Genomic DNA, 20682 nt, shown 5'->3' with positions numbered 1-20682 from the left:
ATTTTTTATTATGAAATACATCACAGAGAATTAGCTTGTCAATGATTTATCACATATTCAAAAGAAAGTTGTTCAGAAGCAAAGGAATAAGCAGATGTTGTCGGAAGCAATTAGACGAAAATTTAGTGGACATGAAAATATACATGCATGATGAAATGCAATTAACTGTGTTAAACTCTCAACAGGTGAAGGTAAGAAAATGTCTCTCTTTCTTTTCCCACTTAAATCACAACCCTCTCCATTAGCAAATAGGAAAACAGAACAGTTGCTTCTTTATATTCCACAAATAAACAGCTTACACCACGTCAAGTCTGCCACCTTTCTACACTGTAGTTATCAAAACAGATGGACTTACAGAGCACAGCCACAGCTCCGGATTCAAACATGAGACATTCCTCTCTGTTCCTAGTTTCCACGATCACACTGAAGGGAAGCGGATCCAGCTTGTGATAGACACGGTATCCTTTACTGAAAGCCATTTTGCCCCGATCACAGGCAGCCCTGTCCAACACAAGATGATGACTGTTAGTGAAACCTCCCCATGCTTCCAGATACCTCCTGCAAAGCAGGTCTGACCCACATCGTTCCTGGGGATTTTATGTGTTTATCCAACAACAACAAAAAGACCTGCTCCCTCTTTCTACCTCATGAGACTTATTTTATCTCATGTTCCAAAACAAATGTAAGGATTATCTGAAGACGACATAACAATGTTTCAAAACCAGACTTACTCAGAGAAACACCTTAACATTTTTTAAAAGCTTCTTGGAGACAATGAGAATTTCATAGAATTCCAGACTGGTTTGGGTTGGAAGGGACATTAAAACTCACCCAGTTCCACCCCCTGCCATAGGCAGGGATACCTTCCACTAGACCAGGTTGCTCCAAGCCCTGTCCATCTGGCCCTGAACTCTTCCAGGGATGGAGCAGCCACAGCTTCTCTGGGCAATCTGGGCCAGGACCTCACCCCCCTCACAGGGAAGAGTCTCTTCCCAACATCTAATCTAAACCTACTCTCACTCACTTTAAATCAATTTTTTTCTCCACTCTCTTTGAGTTTAAAGCAATTTCTTTCACAATACCTAGTAAATAGGATTTCTTCTTAGGGAAAAAAAAAGAAGAAAAATAAGCTTTTCCTGATACCACCAATATGGAAGGAAGAGTGGCAACTATGCTAATGATAAACTAATGCCTAAAGCAGAGGGGTAGAAGTCTGGGCAGGCCTCAATTTTTCGTATCTATTTTACTAATTCAGACCTTATACAGAAAGATGATATATTTTAAACACTGAAGCCGCCAAGACATCTTAAAAGATTTTACGGAAACGCTAACCTATTTTTGTTTTGTTGTTTGTTGTTTGGTTGGGGTTTTTTTCCTTTTTTCACTGAAAGCAGGGTTTGGTTTGAATTTAAACCCTGCCCTGCAGCGGCTGAAACATTGCAGTACCACAGCAGTGACGCTGCCCGTCAGCCGCGGGGGTGAGACCTTAAAAATAATAATAATTTAAAAAGCAGACACCCCACGCAGCAAGAAACTAAACAAACGCGAGAGCAGCGTGATTCTTAAGGGCTGAAGGTCGGGAAGCACACAGCGAAGGAGGACTGCTCCCGAACGGCAGAAGCGGGGGTTGGTGCCCTCCCTTCCCGGCCGCTCCATGACCTCCAGGGCGGACACGCACCTCCCGGCTTGGGGCCACCAGCCTCCCCGCTCCGGGCCGGCACATCCCCGGGTACATCCCCGGGTACATCCCCGGCGCGGCGCGGGCAGCGCCTGCTCCATCTTGCCTGGCACCGGCGGCGCCCCCGCCCGAGCCCCCCCGCGGTCTCCCGAGGCCCCCCCCCCGGTGCCCAGTCCTGGCCCCAGCCCGCGGCCGCAGCGGTGCCGCCCCGCTCACCGTCGGCCGCCGCCCGCCCGCCCCGCCCGGTGCCGCGGAGCCGGCGGGAGCCGCTTCCTCCCGGCCCCGCGTCCCTTCCGCACTGCGCAGCCCGCCCCGGAAGGCGGGGGGCGGGCACGGCGCGGAGGGGCGGGTGTGGGGCTGCGCTGTGGCACGGCAGTGTGGTCATCGCGGTGGGCCTTCGGTTCTGCCGAGTGCTCCTTGCGAGGAGCAAAACCCGAGGGGCAGGCTCGGGAGCGGCCCTCGGGGCTGGGACGCGGCGCTGTGTGAAGAGCGCCGGGCATAGGGCTGTGAGGGCGGGTGCTCCGGGTCGGGTGGGAGCACGGAAAGCCACCTAAAGCCGGCCCCTTCCCGGCAGCAGGAATGGAACCACGGAAATGTCCTGAGCTTGAAGGATGATCCACAGGGATCATCGCAGTCCGACTGCTGGCCCTGCACAGGACACTCCAGCATTCCCACTGTCACTGAAAATAGTCGGGAAGAATTGAAACCCTCCAGCACTACCTTTTAAGTGTTGGTGAGCCAGGCATTACTTTATTCTGGCCAGAAATAAGTAGCGAATCATTCCAGCTACCTCTGACCCTTTCAAGACTTTTCAAGTATTTATACATTTTAGCAAATAAATTAATGTTCATTGGTTCTAAGTTACACGATTCTCTTCATTTAATTAGTATTCTATTCTTCATTGACTAATTTTGATCCTCTTATTATTTTCCTTAGAGAGTCTACAACTTTCCGGCCGTAATGTCTTTGTTATTGCCCTCTGAATCTGCTGGTTACTCCAACTCGTCTTTGAAGGACCATAAATTTAAGATCCCAGGTGTTCAATCCTCATCTCCCTCAAGCTTTGTTTATTGAAGCTTGTTAGTGTTTCAATAGCTTCAATCCAGAGAAACTCAAAGCTTTTGGTGATTTAAAGATCGAATCGACAAGAGTCTGTACGAGGAAAAGAACCTAGCTACCTGCTACCATTAATTAAAATTTTGGGAAAGTTCCAACAATTCACTCCTTTGGAAGTGATCTTAACTATTCCTTTTAAGATTATTTCCACTTGACTTCACTGAGTATTTAGCAAGACTTAAGACACTAAAATACAATAATAATTATTAATAATTTCCAACACAAGCAATCTCTGGATGTATTAAATTTTGGAGCACAGATTCAAATTTCGAAGTTGGCCTCCTGAAAGTGGATGACAGTGCTTTTCCTTGTGAAGGAAAGCACCTACGCCAGTGTTGGTGGTGCAGATGAGAGGTTGCCCAGGGAAGGTAAAGGGAAGGAACAGCTTTCTCTCCTGACACCTTTAGGTGCCCAGATCTTATTGGCTCCACATTGAACTTGCATCCCTTGTATTGCACCACACACCCTGGAGCTCTGCCCTTTCCTTCTCAGCTCTCTATACCATCGTAGTCTTTCACTATCACAGAGCCTAGCTTCAAAACTGAAAATATCCAGCAGCTGCTCCCACACAAAAGGTCCTGGAACAAAAGCTGGCCTTCACCTTCCCCTTGCAGCCTGTACACTACAGCAAACACCCTGGTTCCCTCTACTTTCCCTCTCAGCTATAGACACCATCACATTCTCTCAAAGAGCCTAAAACTAAACCAAAAAGTTTCCATCTACATCTTGCACAGAAAAATGTGCCAGGACAGGAGCAGTTGCTGGACCACCTTACTCCTCACAACCTAACACTGGGGCTCTACACTTTTCTTCCCAGCTAGAAGTGCCATCTCATTCCTTACAGTCTCACAAATGCCCCTCCAAATCTGAGTCATCAAGCTGCTGCTCCCAAAAATAAGGTTCTAGAATAAAAGGACAGTGAAAAATTATGGCAGCACATTTATTTACGCAAAGAAAGCACTTGGCACTCGTGTTATTGGTGCAGATGAGAGGCTGCCCAGGGGATGTAAAGACCAGCTTTTTGTCCTGGCATCTCCAGTGGGGGGGCAACCCCCTGACATACTCTATTTGCAGGTGCCATCCAAATTTTGGATGTGGGCTCCTGAAACAGAGTAATACTATGGGTGCAGCCAGATCCCCCCTCATAGATCTGTCCTGCACCATCACCAGGGCCAGCACTGGAGGACAAAAACAGGTCAGGGACCTCCAAAACCCTGCAACCCCCAAAAATGCACTCAAGGGGCTCCAAACCTCCCCACATCTTCCATAAAATCCCTCTCCAACCCCCAATCTCTCCCATGTACCCCCCATCTCTCTTGTCCCTTTCCCCAGCCTCCCCCAACCCTCCTGCTCAGGATACACCCAAACCCCTCTGTACCCCTGAAGTACCCTCACAGACCCACTCCAAAGCCTCTATGCCCCCAGATCCCCTCTCAGGACCCCCAAACCCCTTTGTGTTCCCCAAATTCCCTCTCACGACCACCCTAAATCCCTCGATGCCTCTCAAATCCTTTCTCAGGACACCCCAAACTCCTTGGTTAGGAGGTACCTGACACCTGCCCCCCCCAAGTCTAATGGGGTTGGGGGCCCTGGGCCTTATATGGGTGCCTGACACCCCCCCAGGGGATATGAGGGTCATATATATTTTATATAGGGGGTCATATATAATTTATATAATCTCATCCCTATGGGGCAACCCTGGGTCCCCTAGGGGGATTGAAGGGTGTCTTTCTGAGGGCCCCACATCCCTATAGGGTGCCCCATACACCCCTCCCCAATGCTTTGTTAATGACTCCTCGTTATAAAATAACTAGAGCAAAATCCACAGTGATGGGGGCATGGCTCCTGCCTGTCTGTCACAGTAGGGAGATAGGGGTTGGGGACCCTGAAATACCCTCTGGGACCCCTCAGGTGCCTCCCAGACCTTTCTGTACCTCCTAAACTGTGAACTGGGACCCTCTGGGACCACAATCCCAGGTCTGGGGTGACATCATGGAGACATCATGGTGACATTGCCCTCCAGTAGTGTTGGCACATGTTGGTGATGATCCTGAAAAACTGGGGTAAATTTGACTATGTGACTCCTGGTGACCCCATGACCTGGGAGATTCTACAATCGCAGATAGCCTCATTAGGAACTGACAGTGGGGGAAAACAACCAGAAAATGGGTCTGTAGAATACAACACAATTTTACAGTCATTTTGTAGGAGGCAGGAAAAAATGGGATGCAGTCCCTGAGGGAGATTTTTTGCTTTAAAAACTAACTGGGATGTAAAGAAAAATGGGGTCATGCTGCAGGAATCCCAAAAGAATGCAGAGTGTGAGTAAAACCAGGATGGCAACTTGTCATCCCAACTGGGGGCACATTCAGGCTCTTGTGTCCTAGCAGAGTCCCGTGAGGAATGGACACAGCTTAGAAAAGGCTCAGGAAGGAGGAGTTAGGAAAACAGAAGGGTTAGATCAAAAGAGGCAGGAATTATAGCAGGAATTGGGCTGGACTGAAGGGGACCTCTATTTTATGTAAAATGCGCAATTCCCTATTCCTGAGGAATTGCAGGTGCACAATCTGCTCCAGGGGCTTTCAAATAATGGGAGGACAGAAAGTGCTGGGCTACAGCTGGGAGCAGCAACAGGTGGAATTGCTGCTCCTGCCTCAGGTATAGTGGAAGAGACTCCAGGGGTGGCAGGGTGTGGTCAGCCAGGGATCTCAATTCAGCCCAGCCATGCCAAATGCTTTGGTATTTAAGCAGCCAAACCCAAGGGATGGAGCTGATGCAGGGCTGGGTGACAGCCTTGAGCTGGGCTTACTGCAGGCACTGGCCACACCACAGATGCAGTGGAGGACTGGGAGGATTTGGGATTCTTTGGAGTCTTCTTTGGGACTTCTTGGACATGAGGGATGGGCTGGATGGAGTGATGAGTTTATGCTCATGTCCACACAGTTGTACAGGTCACTGGGATCTGGTTAAAACTCCAGTTACCCTCGTGTTCAGGAATGAAGGGTCTGAGGGATTGTATTTCCCTGTGGGTTTCCAGGACACCAGGAATAAAGAGGAAATGTGGTGCCAGACTGTGTGTTTGCTCCTCTTAAAGCAGCATTGTGTTTTCACCCTGAAATTTGGGGTAGTTTTGTTTGTTTAGGGGTTTTTTTTCCCAGTTGAATCAGGCCTTCCATGAACAGCTCATGTTGTCCTACACAACTGTTTTGGTTGTGGGTATAGGAAGACATTCCCCCTGGAAGTGACCAAGCAACTCATTAGGACAATGCCCTATTTGCAAATCTATCGGTGGGGGGCTGAGAGGGGCCAGGCAATGTTGAAACCAGTCTGGCTTCAAGCCCAAATTAACATCTTTTCAAAATGATGGAAACTGTTTTTATCAAAATGTCCGAGGTGCCACATGCTTTCCCTAGCAAGAGCTCAGAGTCAGCCCTGTGTGAAATGGTTTAGTGCCACTGATCCCTCAAGCGCACCAGTGCATTTGCACCCAAACATGCCCAAAGTGCCAAGTGCTGACAGGAGGCAAATACAGAGGGTGCACAGGAGGAGTTTGCACTGAACCTGTAATCCCAGACCTGGGGCTGTGTTTTATACATCCCAGGAGATTCTGCCTCATTCAAACACTGTTCGAAGCTCAGCATCCCTCCTGCTCCCTTGGACTTGTTGCTCCCTTTGTTGCTCTTCCCCAATATTATTATGATTATTGTTGTAAGTAACTCCTCCTTTTCTTCACAGAGATGGTGCTTTAGGAAAGACTTTCCGGCCTGGGGAAGGTGCTTTTGGCTCCCACCACATTCCCAATCCCCAAGATCAGCAGGACCTGTGCTGTCCCCAGCAGGTCAGGCAGAGGTGCCTTTCCTTCCTTACCTGCTACAGTTTGGCTTTTCGAGGGGTCTCTGGTGGTCTGAGAGAGAAGTTCATGGAGGAACCCACTGTACTCATCCCACTCTGCACTGCATGTTCTTCTCAGGTAGATGTACACTGAAGCACTTTCAGTCTGGCAGAGTCCAGTGTCCACTACAGCTCCTGTAGAGTAAAACAGGCCAAGGCAAAAACAGTTACTGGATTAGCCCTTCTCTTTGCAGCCTTTCAACTACACACTACACCCTGGGGCTCTGCTCTTTCCTTTTCACGTAGATGGACTCTCACCTTCTCTTGCACTATCGCACATCTGACTTGCTAACCCTAAGGAGTCCAGCAGCTGAGCCCATGCCTGTTCTTTCCCTGTGCAGTGCAATGTGGGGTGTGTACGGTTTAAAGGCTGCAAGGGGGAAGTGACTGTCACTTAATTAGGAGTGCCTAGAAGTTTGCAATTAGGGGGTAGGTCAGCGAAAGCTTTCTCTCTCGGCACACTTCTCTTTTTTGTGTTGTATCTGGAAACTGCTCAGTTTTGATCGAGGCTGTAAGATTGAGAGTTTGGATGGTAGGAATAGGTGAGAAGTGTCTTTGGTTTCTGGGAAAGAGTAAAATCAGCTGTGAGTTTTCCTTCTTGGACATTTGGCATGGGCTCAGCTGCTGGACTCTTTATGGTTAGCAAGTGAGATCTGTGAGAGTGGAAGAGAAGGTGAGAGTCCATCTATGGGAAAAGGAAAGTACCTAGACCTATTGTCTTAGTTTAACGAGACAAAAATATTTGCTAAGAAGGGCAAGATAGGAGAAAAACCAAGCTCCTCCTTCTGAGTAACTATAACTTCGAAATTAAGAGCTCCAGTCAAAAAGGTGTGGGAAATAACAGCTCTTTAGTAAAGAATACACATATATATACGTATAGGTAACACCACAAAACAAGCAGCAGTCCCGTAACCAAACTCCCACCCAAAACAAGGAGCCGCTTTTCGCCCCTCGGCGCAGTCACAGCCGCGCCCAGCAGGGGGCGCTGCCGGGCCCGGGAGGTGCCGGTTTTTGGGGAACGAGGGAGCGGTTCCCACTTCCAGCCGAGCCCACGCGGCAAAGGGCGGATCTCAGCCGCGGCAGCTGGGCTGGGACCCCAGGGCGAGCCCCCCACAGGGACTATGTGGCTGTATGGCAGAGTGGGGGCGGCGGAAGCCCCTCCGCAGGCAGCGCCAGCCCCGGGCAGTCCGCGCCGCGCCCGGGGCTCGGGAGGCGGCAGCCGGCGAGGGACGGAGGTGCCGGTCCGTCCAGGGAAAAGCGGGGAGAGCGGGGGACGAATGGGAGCTCCTTTGGTCCTCAGCAGCTCTGAGGAGGCGTCCAGGCAGTGGGCAGAGGCGAAACCGGGACCTCCTTCGGGGCTCGAAGAAGCCAAAAATGACCTGGCCGAAAAAAAAAAAAGTAAATCCGAAGACCCTCTCTCCGCACCCCAGAGGAAAATAAAGCGCAGTCCCCTAAAAAACCCCACATCTCTCCCGAAGCCATTATAAACTGAATCCAGGTGGGATTGCAGGGATTGACCCCAGGTAAAGGTTTGATCCTCCGTGTTCATTAAAGATGTTGAAATATTTCTGCTGGGATTCAGTTAGGATTCCTAAGATCAGGAATCATACTGCTTCTGGTATGTTTAAGGAGACAAGAAGGGAGAACACTCCCAAGCGAAGATAAACTCACCCACTGACCCCGAAATAAAGGGATATTCGCTTTAAAAATTAAAGGATATTTCTATAAAAGGGTATTTTGCTGATGGAGAAGGTTTTTCAGTGAGCCTTCTGATCCCAACACTTCTCTGGTGTGGTAGGAACTGGATTCTTATCTTTAAACCTGTGAAGATTTGTTTTATTCTGAATCATCATATTATCAGGGACAGAAACCCATATTCCATATTTTCATTCCAGGAAATGCTCACACCGGCTTGTGGATGGGGGTCACCTCCCCTGACCAGCTGCGAGGTCTCTTTCGCTTTGAATAAGGTTTGGCTATGGATGTGGCAAGCTTCAAAATCCTGCCCTAATTATTGCCACACTCATTAATAACCTGTGACGACCTCTGGCAGCCTCCAGGTAGATCCAAACGGCAGGGGCCAGCGGGAGGAGCGGGAAACGGGGGAGCTCCGGCGTCCCCGCCGAACCAGCAGGAGCCGGCGGTTGCGGTCCCGGCGTGGAAGGAACGGGGCCGGGCAAAGCCGGCCCGGGTAGGGCGCCGGGAAGCCCGCAGGTGCTCGGGCGAGCAGAGCCGGCGAGAGCTCCCGCAACCAGCCCGCAGCTGAGAGAGGCAAAGGGCGTAAATGGCTGCGCTTTTATTCCTCCAGTTCTCACGCGGTTCCCGCAGGAGCTCGGTTCCAGGGGTCCCCCCTGCACCGCCCCGTCCACTCGGGACCGGCACCCCCGGGCACGGCGCGGCGCATCCCCGTCCCCAGGCGGTTGCTTGGGTTTGGGGGGGGTGTGTCTGCTGAGCCCCGCCTTGCGGTTCTGTAGGCAAGAGCCCCCTCATGGTGGCATAGAAAAAATACAAGAGAATTTAAACTGTAACAGCTGGTGTTGGTGACTGTGACAGACCTGAATAATTAGAGGTTAATGGGGAATTATTCAGTGCACCAGAAGTGAGAGAGAAAATCAGCTTGATCAGACCCCATAGGGGTGGTTTATTGGAAGTGCCAATAAGGAATAACAGGAATTGCCACAGCCCCCATCTCCCGGCTTGGTCCCACCTGCCCACACTGCTGCCCCTGGGAAGCGCTGCTCTTCCCAGCTGGAAAACCTAGAAACATTTCTTTTCTTACTTCCTAAAACTCCTCTCTGGAAACTTCTACTCTCCCATAATTCTCTTCAAACAGCGTCGTTTCTCCTTCTGTCTCTCCAGAAGTGGCATTGCTGCTCCTTGGCGTTTCCACAATTAATATAATTGATGCTGAGCCTCTCTGGGATGGTGAGAGGGTCCAGAGTGGGGTCAGGCCAGGGCTGGACTGAGATCAGGCCAGGGCTGGCCGTAGCAGCACTGCTGCGCGCTGCAGCTGCTCGTAGGACACGAACATGACCACATTCCAGGAGCCCAACCGCAGGAAGGATGGGATGAAGCTGTGCCGGGAAAAGCAACACTGGAGAGGATGTACCAGGGACATCCCCCTCCCCAAAGCCCCGCTCGTGGGTTGGGATATCTGGAGTTCAGTGCCGCGTGGCCACATGGCCATCGTGGCGAGTTTGTGGGTATTCAGTGGGGTGTTCTCAACTCACCCCTTGTAGAGGCCAGCGAGGCCATCCTGCTTGAGCAGAGCCAGGAGGCAGCTCAGGGCATTCTGGTACTGCCCAGGGCTGGCGTTCATGTACCGTGTCTTCACCACATCTACTGGTGATGCCACCACCGTGGCGCAGAACCCAGCGCCAAAGGCAGCCACGAAGTGGCATGGAACGTTGTCTAAAGGCAGGGAGGAGACAGGGTTGGATGTTGTGGGGACAGGGAAGGCCCTGCCCATGTCCCCCCTCATGGGATGTTGTCTAAAGGCAGGGAAGAGCCAAGGGTTGGATGTTGTTGGGACAGAGATGGCGCCTGGCTGCATCCCCCCTCATGTCATTGAGGATGTTGTGAGGACAAGGATAGCGTCTGGCCGCATTCCCCTGTCACGGGATGTTGTCTAAACATGGAGAAGAGCCAAGGGTTGGATGTTGTTGGGACAGAGAGGGCCCTGGCCACGTCATCCCTCACAGGATGTTGTCTAAAGGCAGGGAAGAGCTGAGGTTGGATGTTGTAGGGACAGGGAAGGCCCCCCATTCCATTCTCACCTGCCATGAGCCCTGTCCGCAGCAGCACATCCTTGAGGAGGTCGTAGGTGACAAGCTCCCCGCAGTTGATGATGGCATTGCGGGCAATGTTGGGCAGTGTTCCTGGGTAGCAGAGGGGAGGCATTGGGAATAGGGATCACAGCTCCTCCTGGAGCACCCTGGGCAGGTGCCCCAGCCCTGCTGTCCCCTTCCTCATCCCCATTTCCATTCCCATCCAATCCCTTCCCATCCCTTTCCCTCGTACCTCTCCAGAGCCCGCGGACCCCTTCCTCCCTGGCGATGGTGCGATAGGCATCCACAGTGCCACTGTACTGGCGGGCCCTGTCCAGCAGTGCCCCGTTGGCTTGGAACCGGACCTTGACCACATCGGTGGGCTGAGCACAGGCCACAGCCACGGCCCCCGTGGTGCAGCCTGCCAGGAGCCGCGCAGCCAGGCCTGTGTCTGGAGAGGGCAGGTGCTGGGATCCCCGGCCCTGTGAGAACCCCCAACCCCGTGGGGACCCCAGGGCAAGGGGGACCCTGGGCTGTGTGGGAACCCTGGACCTGCAGGGATCCTCAGCCCTGTGGGCACCCTGGGCTATGGGGGGACCCTGGGGCAAGTGGGGACCCCAGCGCTTCACCAAGGGTCATCTTGGGGGTTTGTGCCCCTCCAAGTGGATTGCTCACCCCAGGGTGGGCTGTGCCCCTCCAGGGTAGGGTTGAGCATTGGGATGGGGGGGTGCAGGGATGTCCGGACCACCTGAACACTCACTCTCGGCACCCTTGGGGGTGTAGAGCTGCTTCACGGAGTCATAGAGCCCAATGCGGATGGAGGCGAAGCTCATCTGGCGCTGCAGCCCGGCTGCCAACCCTCTGTACAGGCTGCGGGGTCCCTCCGTCTTCACCATGGTGCTCAGTGTCCCCAAAACACCCCGGTACTCCACGGAGCTGGTGGCCTGGGGGATCCTCACCTCGCCCTGGATCTGCAGGATGCCCACCGTGTCACCGCGCCTTCTGTTCCCCTCTAAACACCACCAGCTCTGGGGTGGAGCTGGCATGGGGAGTCCCACTGTTGCAGGTTGTTCCCTCTGCCTGTGGGATTTTGGGGGGCCCGGCGGGTCATACCTGCAGGCGGACTTTGGCAGTGTCCAGGGGGAAGGTGCAGAGGTCAGCGATGCATCCGGCCATCCCCGCGCTGACGAACTTCACGGCGGTGGTTGGGGGCACCTCGGGGGGCTTCAGACCCACCATGGTGGCAGAGGGGCTGGAGGGAGGGGAGGGGTTTGTGGAGGATCTGGGATGCTGCGACAGATGGGGCTTCACACGGGTTTGGTGATGATGTGCCAGGGTGGTTTCTGCTGGCTTGGGACAACCCCAAACCCCATATCCGGCCCTGTTTCCTCGCTTGCATCCCCGGGGAAGTTGAGGCACGGGGCTTCCTTGCTCAGCATGGGATTCACTCATTCCCACCCTCCCCTATCCCGCCCCAGCCATAATGGGGGTTGCTCACTGAGAGCTTCTCCCGTGTTCCCCCCATGGCCTCACCGTAGGGACCTCGGCACCGCTTCTTGGCTCCTGCCTTGCTCAGGCAGCACCCTGAGAGCCGACTCCTTGGCCCCACCCTTATATAGCACTCAGGATGACATTCCAGCAGCCGATCAGATCGGGTGACAGGGAAACAGTTCCCCCTGTGGCATTTGAGCTGATGGGAGTGGGGTCACCTGGTACCCATGACAGGGTTGTTGTTTCAACCCTCTGCCCACACCAAGGGCTCAGGCATGGGAAGCAGGGATCCTGCCCAAAACCCCAGCACCCATTGGAGCAATGCTGTGGGGAAGCACCCAGCAATGTCCAGGTGGCCACTGGGACTGCAGGGACTGGGGAGGAATGTCAGGTTTTAACCTAAAAGTGCTCTAGGAAGAATGAGATGTAGAAAACACTTGCCCAAAAAAAACCACCACCCTCCCAACACCCTTCAGAGTGTGGCTGGGCACTGTGGCTGAGGCTTCCGGGGAGGACAAGGCTCCAGACAAGAGGCTGGAGGCCAAGGTGGAGTGCAGAAATGCCCCTTTAACTCCAGTTTTAAAAACTTCAAGAGTTTAACCCTTGGTGTTCCTCAGCACCACACTCACAAAGCCCAAAGGGATGGGCCACATCCCTCTGGATGTGCCAGGAACCTCCATGCTCACACCTGAGCTTGCCTCGCATAAGAGGGACTTTGAGTGGTCCTCCATCCCATGGGCTCCAGGAAAAAGCTGCCTGGCACTGACACCCTTTTCCAGTTGGCTCCTGCCTTATTTTCCTGCCCGTCTGCGCTGCTGACCTAAACCCAAGAGGAAGGTGCTGTTTATCTCATGCCCGAGGGGTCAACACTTGTCACCTCCTCTGTGACAGTGTTCCCAGCCCAGCTGGCATCTTGCCTGGGTTTTTTTTGGGAATGCAACTGAGAAAGCAGCCTGCACATCACTCCTGTCCCTGCAGGGGACACTGAGTATGTTTACCTCCCATCCCGACCTGACCCGGCAAGAGCAGGAGGGAAAGGGGCCGGGATCACAGGCAAGTTGTGCCAGCAGTGAATTTAGGGACACATTTAGGGTGTCCCCTGGGAAAAACAACACTACAGAGGGAGGAGGAAATGGGGCTGCTGATCCTTTGGCTCCTTTAAATCCTGAATTCCATGTATGATTTGAAAAGCAGCTTGAATTGGGAGCAACTTGTCCCATGCAGCTGTGCTGCACAGTGATACTGAGTTCCTTGGCAAAGCAGTGACCTTTCCATGTGTTCCCAGCCAGCACAGCTTCCAGCAGCATTTCTCCACCCTGGAAGCTTGTGGAAGAAGGAGTCCTATTCCCTTTTGAGGGGGACACTTTGCACTAGCTGACAAGAAACCAGGGGAATTTTATTGAAACACAAACACTAGAAAGAGAGCAGTACAAAAATAACTGAGCTCTGCTGGCATCAAAGTCTGTTCTCCAAAAGGTGCAGGACATAAAAATATACAAAAATAATTTAGGATAAAAAAATCTCATCTTTCTAGTCCCCCCCCTTTTGTACACCCAGCAGTGTTTTACAGTGCCCTTGGCCTGTGTTCACACAAGGACTTTGGGCATCTCTAGAAACTGCAAATTGTGCTGCCCACCAGCTATTTTTGAAAGGGTGATTTCACAGGAATACATCCCAAAATTAGACTACATGGAGAGGTCATGGGTCACCCACAGGGGTGCATCTCTTCGGGGACCTGCCCCTGCAAGACACATGGTCTTGCAGCTCCCTGTGGGTGATCAAAGGCTTTAAGCCCCTCTAATTAGGGGATGCCAATTAACCAACCAATTAGGCAAAGTAAAAGCAGAGCCTGAAAGCTGTGGCTTTCACCTCCCCTCTACTGGAGGACCCAGAGGTTGGGATCGGGAAGCTCCGCTGTGGATGGTCTCTCATGAATGCTATTCCTTCTTGGAGAGCTGAGCTGAGAAGATCCTGGCAATTCTTTGGGCTTCCTCTTCTGAGAGGTTGGGCGTGGGCTTGGGATGATTTGGCCTTCGGTACGGGATCCCCCCTGGCACTGCTCCACTCCTTCTCTCCTGTGGAGAGAAGAGATCAGGTGTGAGAACTCTGCCAGCATCTGGATTTGGGTTGTGGCAAACCACAGGGAAACCAGTTGGATACACAGGAAAAACCACCACAATGAGAAAGGTCTCAACCCTTAACTCTGACTTTGTGAAATTCCATCCTCAGCCAAACTCTCCCTCTGTGAAGCCAAAGGAATGACACTGGTGTAGTCACTGGGATCTGACTCTCTGTGTTTTGGCTTTCAATTATTTATTTCATTTCTTTAATTTGCAGAACCCTAAAGACAAAACCCCCTTGCAGTGGAGAGGCAATGCTCTGGCACAAGAAATCCAAGCTGGCTGACAGGATAAGGCAGCGAATGGGTTTAAACTAAAAGAGGAGAGATTTAGATATTGGAGAGTGATTCTTCCCTGTGAGGGTGGTGAGGCCCTGGCACAGGTTGCCCAGAGAAGCTGTGGCTGCCCCATCCCTGGAAGTGTCCAAGGCCAGGTTGGACAGGGCTTGGAGCAACCTGGTCTAACGGAAGGTGTATCTGCCCATGGCAGAGGGGTGGAATGAGATGAGCTTTGAGGTCCTTTCCAACCCAAACATATGATTCCAGGACAAATGGGATGGGCCAGTTTAATGGACTGATTAAACAATGGAGTCTGCTTCACCATTTTAAGCATGGAGCTAAAAAGCCTTGATGTCACAGCTGGGCTGCTGCAGGAGCTGAGCTACTTGCCAAAGCTCCAGGAGGCAAGCCAGCAGAGGCAGGTAGATGAGCAAAAAAAGATAAAAACTTGTTACAATCAAGATCATGGCCAGGAGTTACTCTCCCAAATAAGGTATGCCAGGCAGATCTTGTTTGGAGACTGGAGAACAAGCCAATGGACACTCAGGGCCCATCTTGGTACCAGGTGATCTTTGCTGGGATACTGGTGAACTGGCCAGTGGGCATCCAGGGGCTACCATGGGGAGGGTATTTAGGGCCATGCCCGGGGCCTGCTGGGGGGCTGTTTGAGGACTGCTGTGGGAGCTGCTGCCACTCTGTTACTCTGCCAGTTCAGCTCCTTCCTAGGAGGCTACAAGGTAACTAGGGAAGAAGCCCAGCAGAGATCTACCAGCTTGCAAGCCAGTGGCACTTCATGGTGGTGGTAACTCCTGTCCCCTGTGCTTTTAACAGTTACCCTTAGCTTCTCCTACTTTTCTGTTTTCCTTCTTTCTCTCTGCGCTTTTATGTTACAAAATAAAGTTGAATTATCGTTTTGGGATCCAGCATCTGGCCTCGTTTGTGCCTTAATCTCGCTTACAGGAATGGTTTAGAACCTGGTTCCCCTCTGCATCTAAGTGGATCAGAACAGCCGGGCTCAGCTGAAGGGATCCCAAAGGAGCATCCCCCAAGAGGAAAACCCCTGGATTAAGCAGTGTCACCTCCTCTGTGGTTTGTTGGCAGCCTCCCAGAAGCCTGGCTTTGTCCTGGATGTTCCTGTAGCACTAAAGACAGGTAATTTCAGCTACAAAGAAACTCATGTTTCTCCCCAGCAAGAGCCGGCTCATGCACATAAAGCACTGAGAAAGCCATGATCTGGCTCTGGGAGCCTTTAGAGGATGAAGCTGTGGGGCCAGGAAAGGCTCCTGGAAAGCTGATCCACCAGTCTGGCCTTTCACCTACATCACTGCTTCTCTGAGTCCCAGGAAAGGTCTTTTGAGGTGACCAGCTCCCTCCCAAGAGGGAGGGACTAGGATTCTGTTTCAGTGAGCTCCTCTCTGATGTTTAGAGGTAAATGGCTTTTTTAGGAACAAGCGAGTCCTTGTGTTTGGTTAACTGTACATTACAGGCTCAAGTGACAGTGTGCAGATAAATATACTTTAAAACACTTCCCATTTTATCACACTGAAATAACATACATGGATAATTAGGAGAATCTTTGCTTTGTTCTTGTTTCTTCTTAACAATTCTCCAGGATGATTTTCCTAAAACAAAATGTTAGGAGCCAAGAGAGGTTAAATGCAGACCTGGCAACAGTGGAAGCTTAAAAAACAGCAGAGAGAGCTGCTCTCTGTAGAAAGCACCTCTCTTCGATAGCGCAGGACTGTCCAGAGAAGACCAAGTCAGTAGCTCATTCTTCCCACACTGTTTTCTGCCTATGTGTCCACAAACAGCCAAAACATCAGGAGCAGCTGGAGAGGGGCAGTAACCAGACTCAGTGCTGATCCTGGAGTTCATCACTATGCAGCTCTCTAGAAAATTCCCCAAATCTGCTAATTAACCCTGTTTCAGAGGTGCATGAAACTGCACTTCCCACCTCTCACAGTTCCCCTTTTCCATGTGCCACACATGTTGTCGTGCTCAGCCAGGGATGGAGAGCCAGCACCTCTCGTTTTGAAAGTGAGGAATACAATCCCAGACTTGTTTGAATTGGAAGGGACCTTAAAGATCACCTTGTTCCAACCCCCTGCCATGGGCAGGGACACCTTCCACTAGACCAGGTTGCTCCAACCTGGCCTTGAACACTTCCAGGAACGGAAACCACGACACAGGAGCATGTGTTTGATGCTATTTGACCTCACCGAGATGAAGGAGAGCAGTTTGTTTGCTCCCGAAGTCAGTAAACAAGGTGTGCTCAAAAAACATGTCACGAACACGTTGTTTCAGATAGAAGTGGCTAAAATAGACCTCCTCCCATTTTCAAACCTCTGTTCCAATGTGCAGGATGCAGAGGTGTTAGGATGTGTGTATCTATCCCAAGGATGTTCCTAAAAATGAACTTCCAGCTGCGGGAAAGGTTTAGCAGCTCTCCTTGCTGCTTTTCTACATGTACAGGCATGAATCAAAGTGAGAGAGGTTTAAAAGCACTGTTAACACTCCCAGCTCACACAGATAACCAGAGTCATGGATTATGCAATTGCTGAGGTTGGAAAAGATGCAAAAGATCATCGAGTCCAGCCATTCCCCAGCATTGCCAAAGCCACCACTAACCCATGTCCCCAAGTGCCACATCCACATGGGACTCCAGCCTGTGCCAGTGCTGGACAACACTTTTAGGGAAAGAATTTTCCCAATATCCAACCTAAACCTACCCTGGCACAACTTGAGGCCATTTCCCTTGTTCCTTGGGAGCAAAGCCCAACCCCCACCTGGCTCCATCCTCCTGTCAGAGAGCTGGAAAAGAGCAAGAAAGTTCCCTCTCAGTGTCCTTTTCTCCAGGCTGAATTCCCCCCAGTTCCCCTGCTCCCGGTGCTCCAGACTCTTCCCCAGCTCCATTGCTCTTTTTTTGGACATCAAACCTCCCTTTTGATCCATCAACCAGGCAGTTTCTACTCATCAGTTTTCACCTCCTGCATGTTTTCCAGAGCACACATCCAAAATGTTGTGTTTACACCATTCCTCACCCCAGGAAAAGGCTCATCCAGACTCCAACCTGAGCACACACAGAGCCCATCCCAGGATTCTCCCTCTCTCTCTCTCTCAGACTTCAAGTGTCTGGTGCTCAGGCAGGAAGCTCCCATATTCCATTGGGAAAGGGATTGTGCACTGAGGATCACACTTCACTTTTCTTTTTATAGGAATGGCAGTGACACTGACACCAGCTGAGGATTATCCAGGGACTGGATTAAAGCAAACAGATCCATGAGCATTTTATAGGTCATGGAGAGGGTTGGGTTTGGAGCCAGGGAATATTTCAGGACTGTGGCTCAGCAGGTTTGCTGGTGGTTTTGTTTGTGCCCAGGGATGAAGGAGAGCAAACAGATGTGTGTTAACAGGCTACAACCTCCCCTGGGAGTTGCATCTATTCCTGCTTTCCACGCAGGAAATCAAGTAGACCCAGCAGATCAAGAAGACACAACACAACCAAAAAAGGATGTTTCAGCTGTTGCTGCCGTCGACATTTTTAGAACATATAAAACCTGTTATTGTGAATTTGCTCAAGGCTGTGTCTAATTCCCACTGAAGGTAAATCTATCTATACACAAATAAGAATTTTTCTAAGTAAAACTGGGTTTTTTATCCTTTTGGAATATTCCTAGAGGTGAGGGGGGAAAGAAATAAAAAATATTTGGAGTGGGACTTTTGACAAGGGCTTGGAGTGAAAGGACAAGAGGGGATGGCTTCCTCCTGCCACAGGGCAGGGTTAGATGGGATATTGGGAAGAAATTCTTCCTGAGGGTGGTGAAGCACTGGCACAGGTTGCTCAGAGAAGCTGTGGCTGCCCCATCCCCAGAAGTGTTCAAGGCTGGACAGGGCTTGGAGCAACCTGTTCTAGTGGAAGTTGTCCCTGCCCATGGCAGGGGTGTGAGACTGGACGAGCTTTAAGGTCCCTTCCAAACCACTCTGGGATTCCATGAATCTTTTTCAGGCTGTTTGTTGATCACTCCCAGATAAGATGATGCATTGATTTCCCTCTGTATGACCTACAAAACAAACACTCTAAGGAACCTTTATGTCACTGGAAACAGTGTCCTTGACAAATCAGAACAGAATAAGGCAGGATCTAATATCTCTGAACTCATGGAACCCTGTGGTTTAACACTAATACCAGTTTCACTCGAATTCCCTCTCTGGGCAGTTATGAGCTGAGTGGCTGGAAATACAGCCCTGAAAATGATTAATAATTAGGTAGAGTACTAGCAAGGCACTATTTGGATATAGCTAATCTCAAACTAGCCTCATTCCAGGATTAGCTGCAGCACTTGTAGGGTCTGCTGAGACAGGACTCTGTTGTGCCTCGTGCTCCATCAAACACCCTGTGTGAAGAACATTTGCTGCTGCCAATGGTAAAACAGAGTTCACCAAAACTGCTTTCTCATAGTTTTCATTCTAACTGGCCTTGGGAACATCAGTTTCTAAACCTGGGCTGTTTGGTTTCTGCACAGTTCAGCCAACACTGAGCGTGACAGCATGGCTGCAATCCGAGCTGTTCTCTGAAGATCACCAGATTCCTCTCGCTCACGTGGCAGCTGGCAAACATCTCTCCTGGCTTTTCCAGTGCTCCTGCCACCCCTTTCTGGCTTGTCTGACTCCCTACTTTCCCAGTCTTCCCTCACAGAGTGGTGAAGCAGTGGTGAGGTGGGATGGCTGGCAGCATTTTGAGACAAAAACGCTGTCTCAGCTCCTGCTGTGAGGACGTGGGGACCTCAGGAGGTGCTGCAGCAGCTCAGGCCTCAGCCTGGATCTGTGACCACCTTCCAGGGATCCGAGTTTTGCAGAGCCTCATGAAACCCAGATTTTTTTTTTTACTTCTTTTCTCCATCAGACTCGGGCTTCCAGTTCTTGAGGTCCTTCTCTTCCACATGCTGCTCTGAGAGGGGGCATGAGGATGGATTTTAAAAATGAGAGAGTTAATAAACTTTTCTATAAAATCATAGACTCAATGAATGTTTTGGGTTGGAAGTGACCTTAAAGCTCATGTTGTTCCAACCCCCCTGTCATAGGCAGGGACACCTCCCACTAGACCAGGTTACTCCAAGGCCCATCCAACCTGGCCTTGAAAGCTTCCAGGGCTGGGGCAGCCACAGCTTCTCTGGGAAACCTGTGCCAGGGCCTCACCACCCTGACAGCAAAGAATTTCCTCCTAATATGTAACCTAAATCTCTTCTAGTCTAAAACTGTTCCCCCTTATCCCATCACTATCTCCGTGTGTAAGAAGTCGCTTTCCCTCTTTTTTATGAAAAGTACTGAAAATAAGATTAATATGTAGATCTCAAAATGACTGAGCCACAAACCTCTTGCAGTAAATAAATATTTATGCACATAAAAAAGTGAACCTCAGCAAAACATAGCTTTGCTGCAGGAGGAACAATCACACCAGTTATTCTGCTATTCCCTGTGTTGCAGAACAGTTACTTGATGCCTCTCCAGGAAAGCCTCTCCTGCTGCAAATTCCCTCATTTCATCCTGATGAGCACAGACAACACACCTATGAACACTGAACATTAAAAATGATCCTGACAGAGAGAAAAGGGATCAGGAAGATTCTCCTTGACATGATTTGCAAGCCACCACCTCTAAGCCAAGCGCTGGCAGGTAAAAGAAGAGAGAAGTACTTCTGTTCCTGCTTTAAGGAATGGACTTAAGTTTGACAGTGAAGGAAATGGCATCCCATACTTACTTTCAGAACTGTGGAAGGATGAGAAGAAGTGCTGAGCAGTCTCATGGAGGCTTCCATCTCCTGGGGTGGGAGGAAGAAGTTCGGAACAATGACAGGATCAGATCTGAGCAGAGCTGTTAAGGAACAACCTTTGGCAGCAAGTAGTTGCACACAGCTCCAGATGTGCAATAAGGTTGTTAATGGATCCCAGACAGTGAATCTCATTCATTTAAATCAATATTCTATTGTTCTGAATGCTTGGTTCTCTCACAGAGCATGGAACACCAACCTGATTTACAGCAATACCTCACAAATCTGTAGAGCATTTCATCCTGCAAAAATTCCAAGATTGCTTAGTGGAACTGAGTGCAAGATTTGGGCTTTGTGCAAGAAACGTTGGGAAGTATCTTAAAAGCAAAATAAACCACATTTCTTTTCACACAGAAGAAACACAAGAACTCTTTTACATGGAGAAAAACAACATGGGGAAAAATGCAAGAAGACACATTGGAATTACCCAAAATGAAGATCACAAAATATACTGGTTAAAAGCTTCAAGAGAGTTATCACTACATTGTGTGAAACACAAGTAACAGGGTCTTCA

The 20682-nt window shown here is 50.6% G+C and overlaps 3 protein-coding genes and 1 long non-coding RNA gene across 31 annotated transcripts in view; 1 reads left to right on the top strand and 3 right to left on the bottom strand.

Moving 5' to 3' along the window:
* SYNJ1 (synaptojanin 1) overlaps positions 1 to 6922 on the bottom strand; it is a 54786-nt gene extending 47864 nt beyond the window's left edge. For 8 of the 18 annotated variants that reach the window (XM_032678490.1, XM_032678496.1, XM_032678497.1 and 5 more), the window contains exons 1-2: positions 6662 to 6920; positions 356 to 501 (exon numbers count right to left, since the gene is read on the bottom strand). In XM_032678490.1, the coding sequence (XP_032534381.1) occupies positions 356 to 479 (124 nt within the window). In that variant the 5' untranslated portion in view covers positions 480 to 501; positions 6662 to 6920. Of the gene's footprint in view, positions 1 to 355; positions 502 to 1894; positions 1973 to 6661 lie in introns of those variants that run through there. The other 10 variants (XM_032678505.1, XM_032678493.1, XM_032678502.1 and 7 more) reach the window with 5 other exon arrangements.
* Positions 6923 to 9297: 2375 nt separating this feature from the next.
* UCP3 (uncoupling protein 3) lies at positions 9298 to 12017 on the bottom strand. The gene is made up of 7 exons (XM_032677900.1): positions 11986 to 12017; positions 11566 to 11704; positions 11213 to 11423; positions 10706 to 10903; positions 10462 to 10563; positions 9916 to 10096; positions 9298 to 9759 (listed from the first exon to the last, which is right to left on the bottom strand). Exons 2-7 carry the CDS (start codon positions 11689 to 11691, stop codon positions 9654 to 9656), a joined length of 924 nt encoding a protein of 307 aa, XP_032533791.1. The 5' UTR covers positions 11692 to 11704; positions 11986 to 12017; the 3' UTR covers positions 9298 to 9653.
* A 1301-nt stretch (positions 12018 to 13318) lies between these two features.
* The window catches only part of C2CD3 (C2 domain containing 3 centriole elongation regulator), a 41266-nt gene continuing 33902 nt past the window's right edge, over positions 13319 to 20682 (bottom strand). For 10 of the 11 annotated variants that reach the window (XM_032677887.1, XM_032677894.1, XM_032677890.1 and 7 more), the window contains 2 exons: positions 20100 to 20202; positions 13319 to 14018 (listed from right to left, as the gene is read on the bottom strand). In XM_032677887.1, coding sequence (XP_032533778.1) covers positions 13881 to 14018; positions 20100 to 20202 — 241 coding nt within the window. In that variant the 3' untranslated portion in view covers positions 13319 to 13880. Of the gene's footprint in view, positions 14019 to 19544; positions 19917 to 20099; positions 20203 to 20682 lie in introns of those variants that run through there. The other variant, XM_032677895.1, reaches the window with a different exon arrangement.
* On the top strand, positions 17773 to 19344 carry LOC116781979. Its single transcript, XR_004355044.1, has 2 exons — positions 17773 to 17944; positions 18865 to 19344. It is a non-coding gene; the product is annotated as an uncharacterized LOC116781979 (long non-coding RNA).

The sequence above is a fragment of the Chiroxiphia lanceolata genome, chromosome 2 (assembly GCF_009829145.1).
Source record: "Chiroxiphia lanceolata isolate bChiLan1 chromosome 2, bChiLan1.pri, whole genome shotgun sequence".
Classification (NCBI taxonomy): Eukaryota; Metazoa; Chordata; class Aves; order Passeriformes; family Pipridae; genus Chiroxiphia; species Chiroxiphia lanceolata.
The sequence above is the reverse complement of the archived record's forward strand: the minus strand, read 5'-3'. Positions and strand labels throughout refer to the sequence as shown.

Coding starts and splice junctions, on each gene's coding strand:
- UCP3 (XM_032677900.1), bottom strand. CDS start 11,691: ATGGTGGGTCTGAAGCCCCCCGAGGTGCCCCCAACCACCGCCGTGAAG. Junction 11,424..11,565: donor CTGCCAAAGTCCGCCTGCAG/GTATGACCCGCC, acceptor GGCATCCTGCAG/ATCCAGGGCGAGGTGAGGAT. Junction 10,564..10,705: donor GGTCCGCGGGCTCTGGAGAG/GTACGAGGGAAA, acceptor TCTGCTACCCAG/GAACACTGCCCAACATTGCC.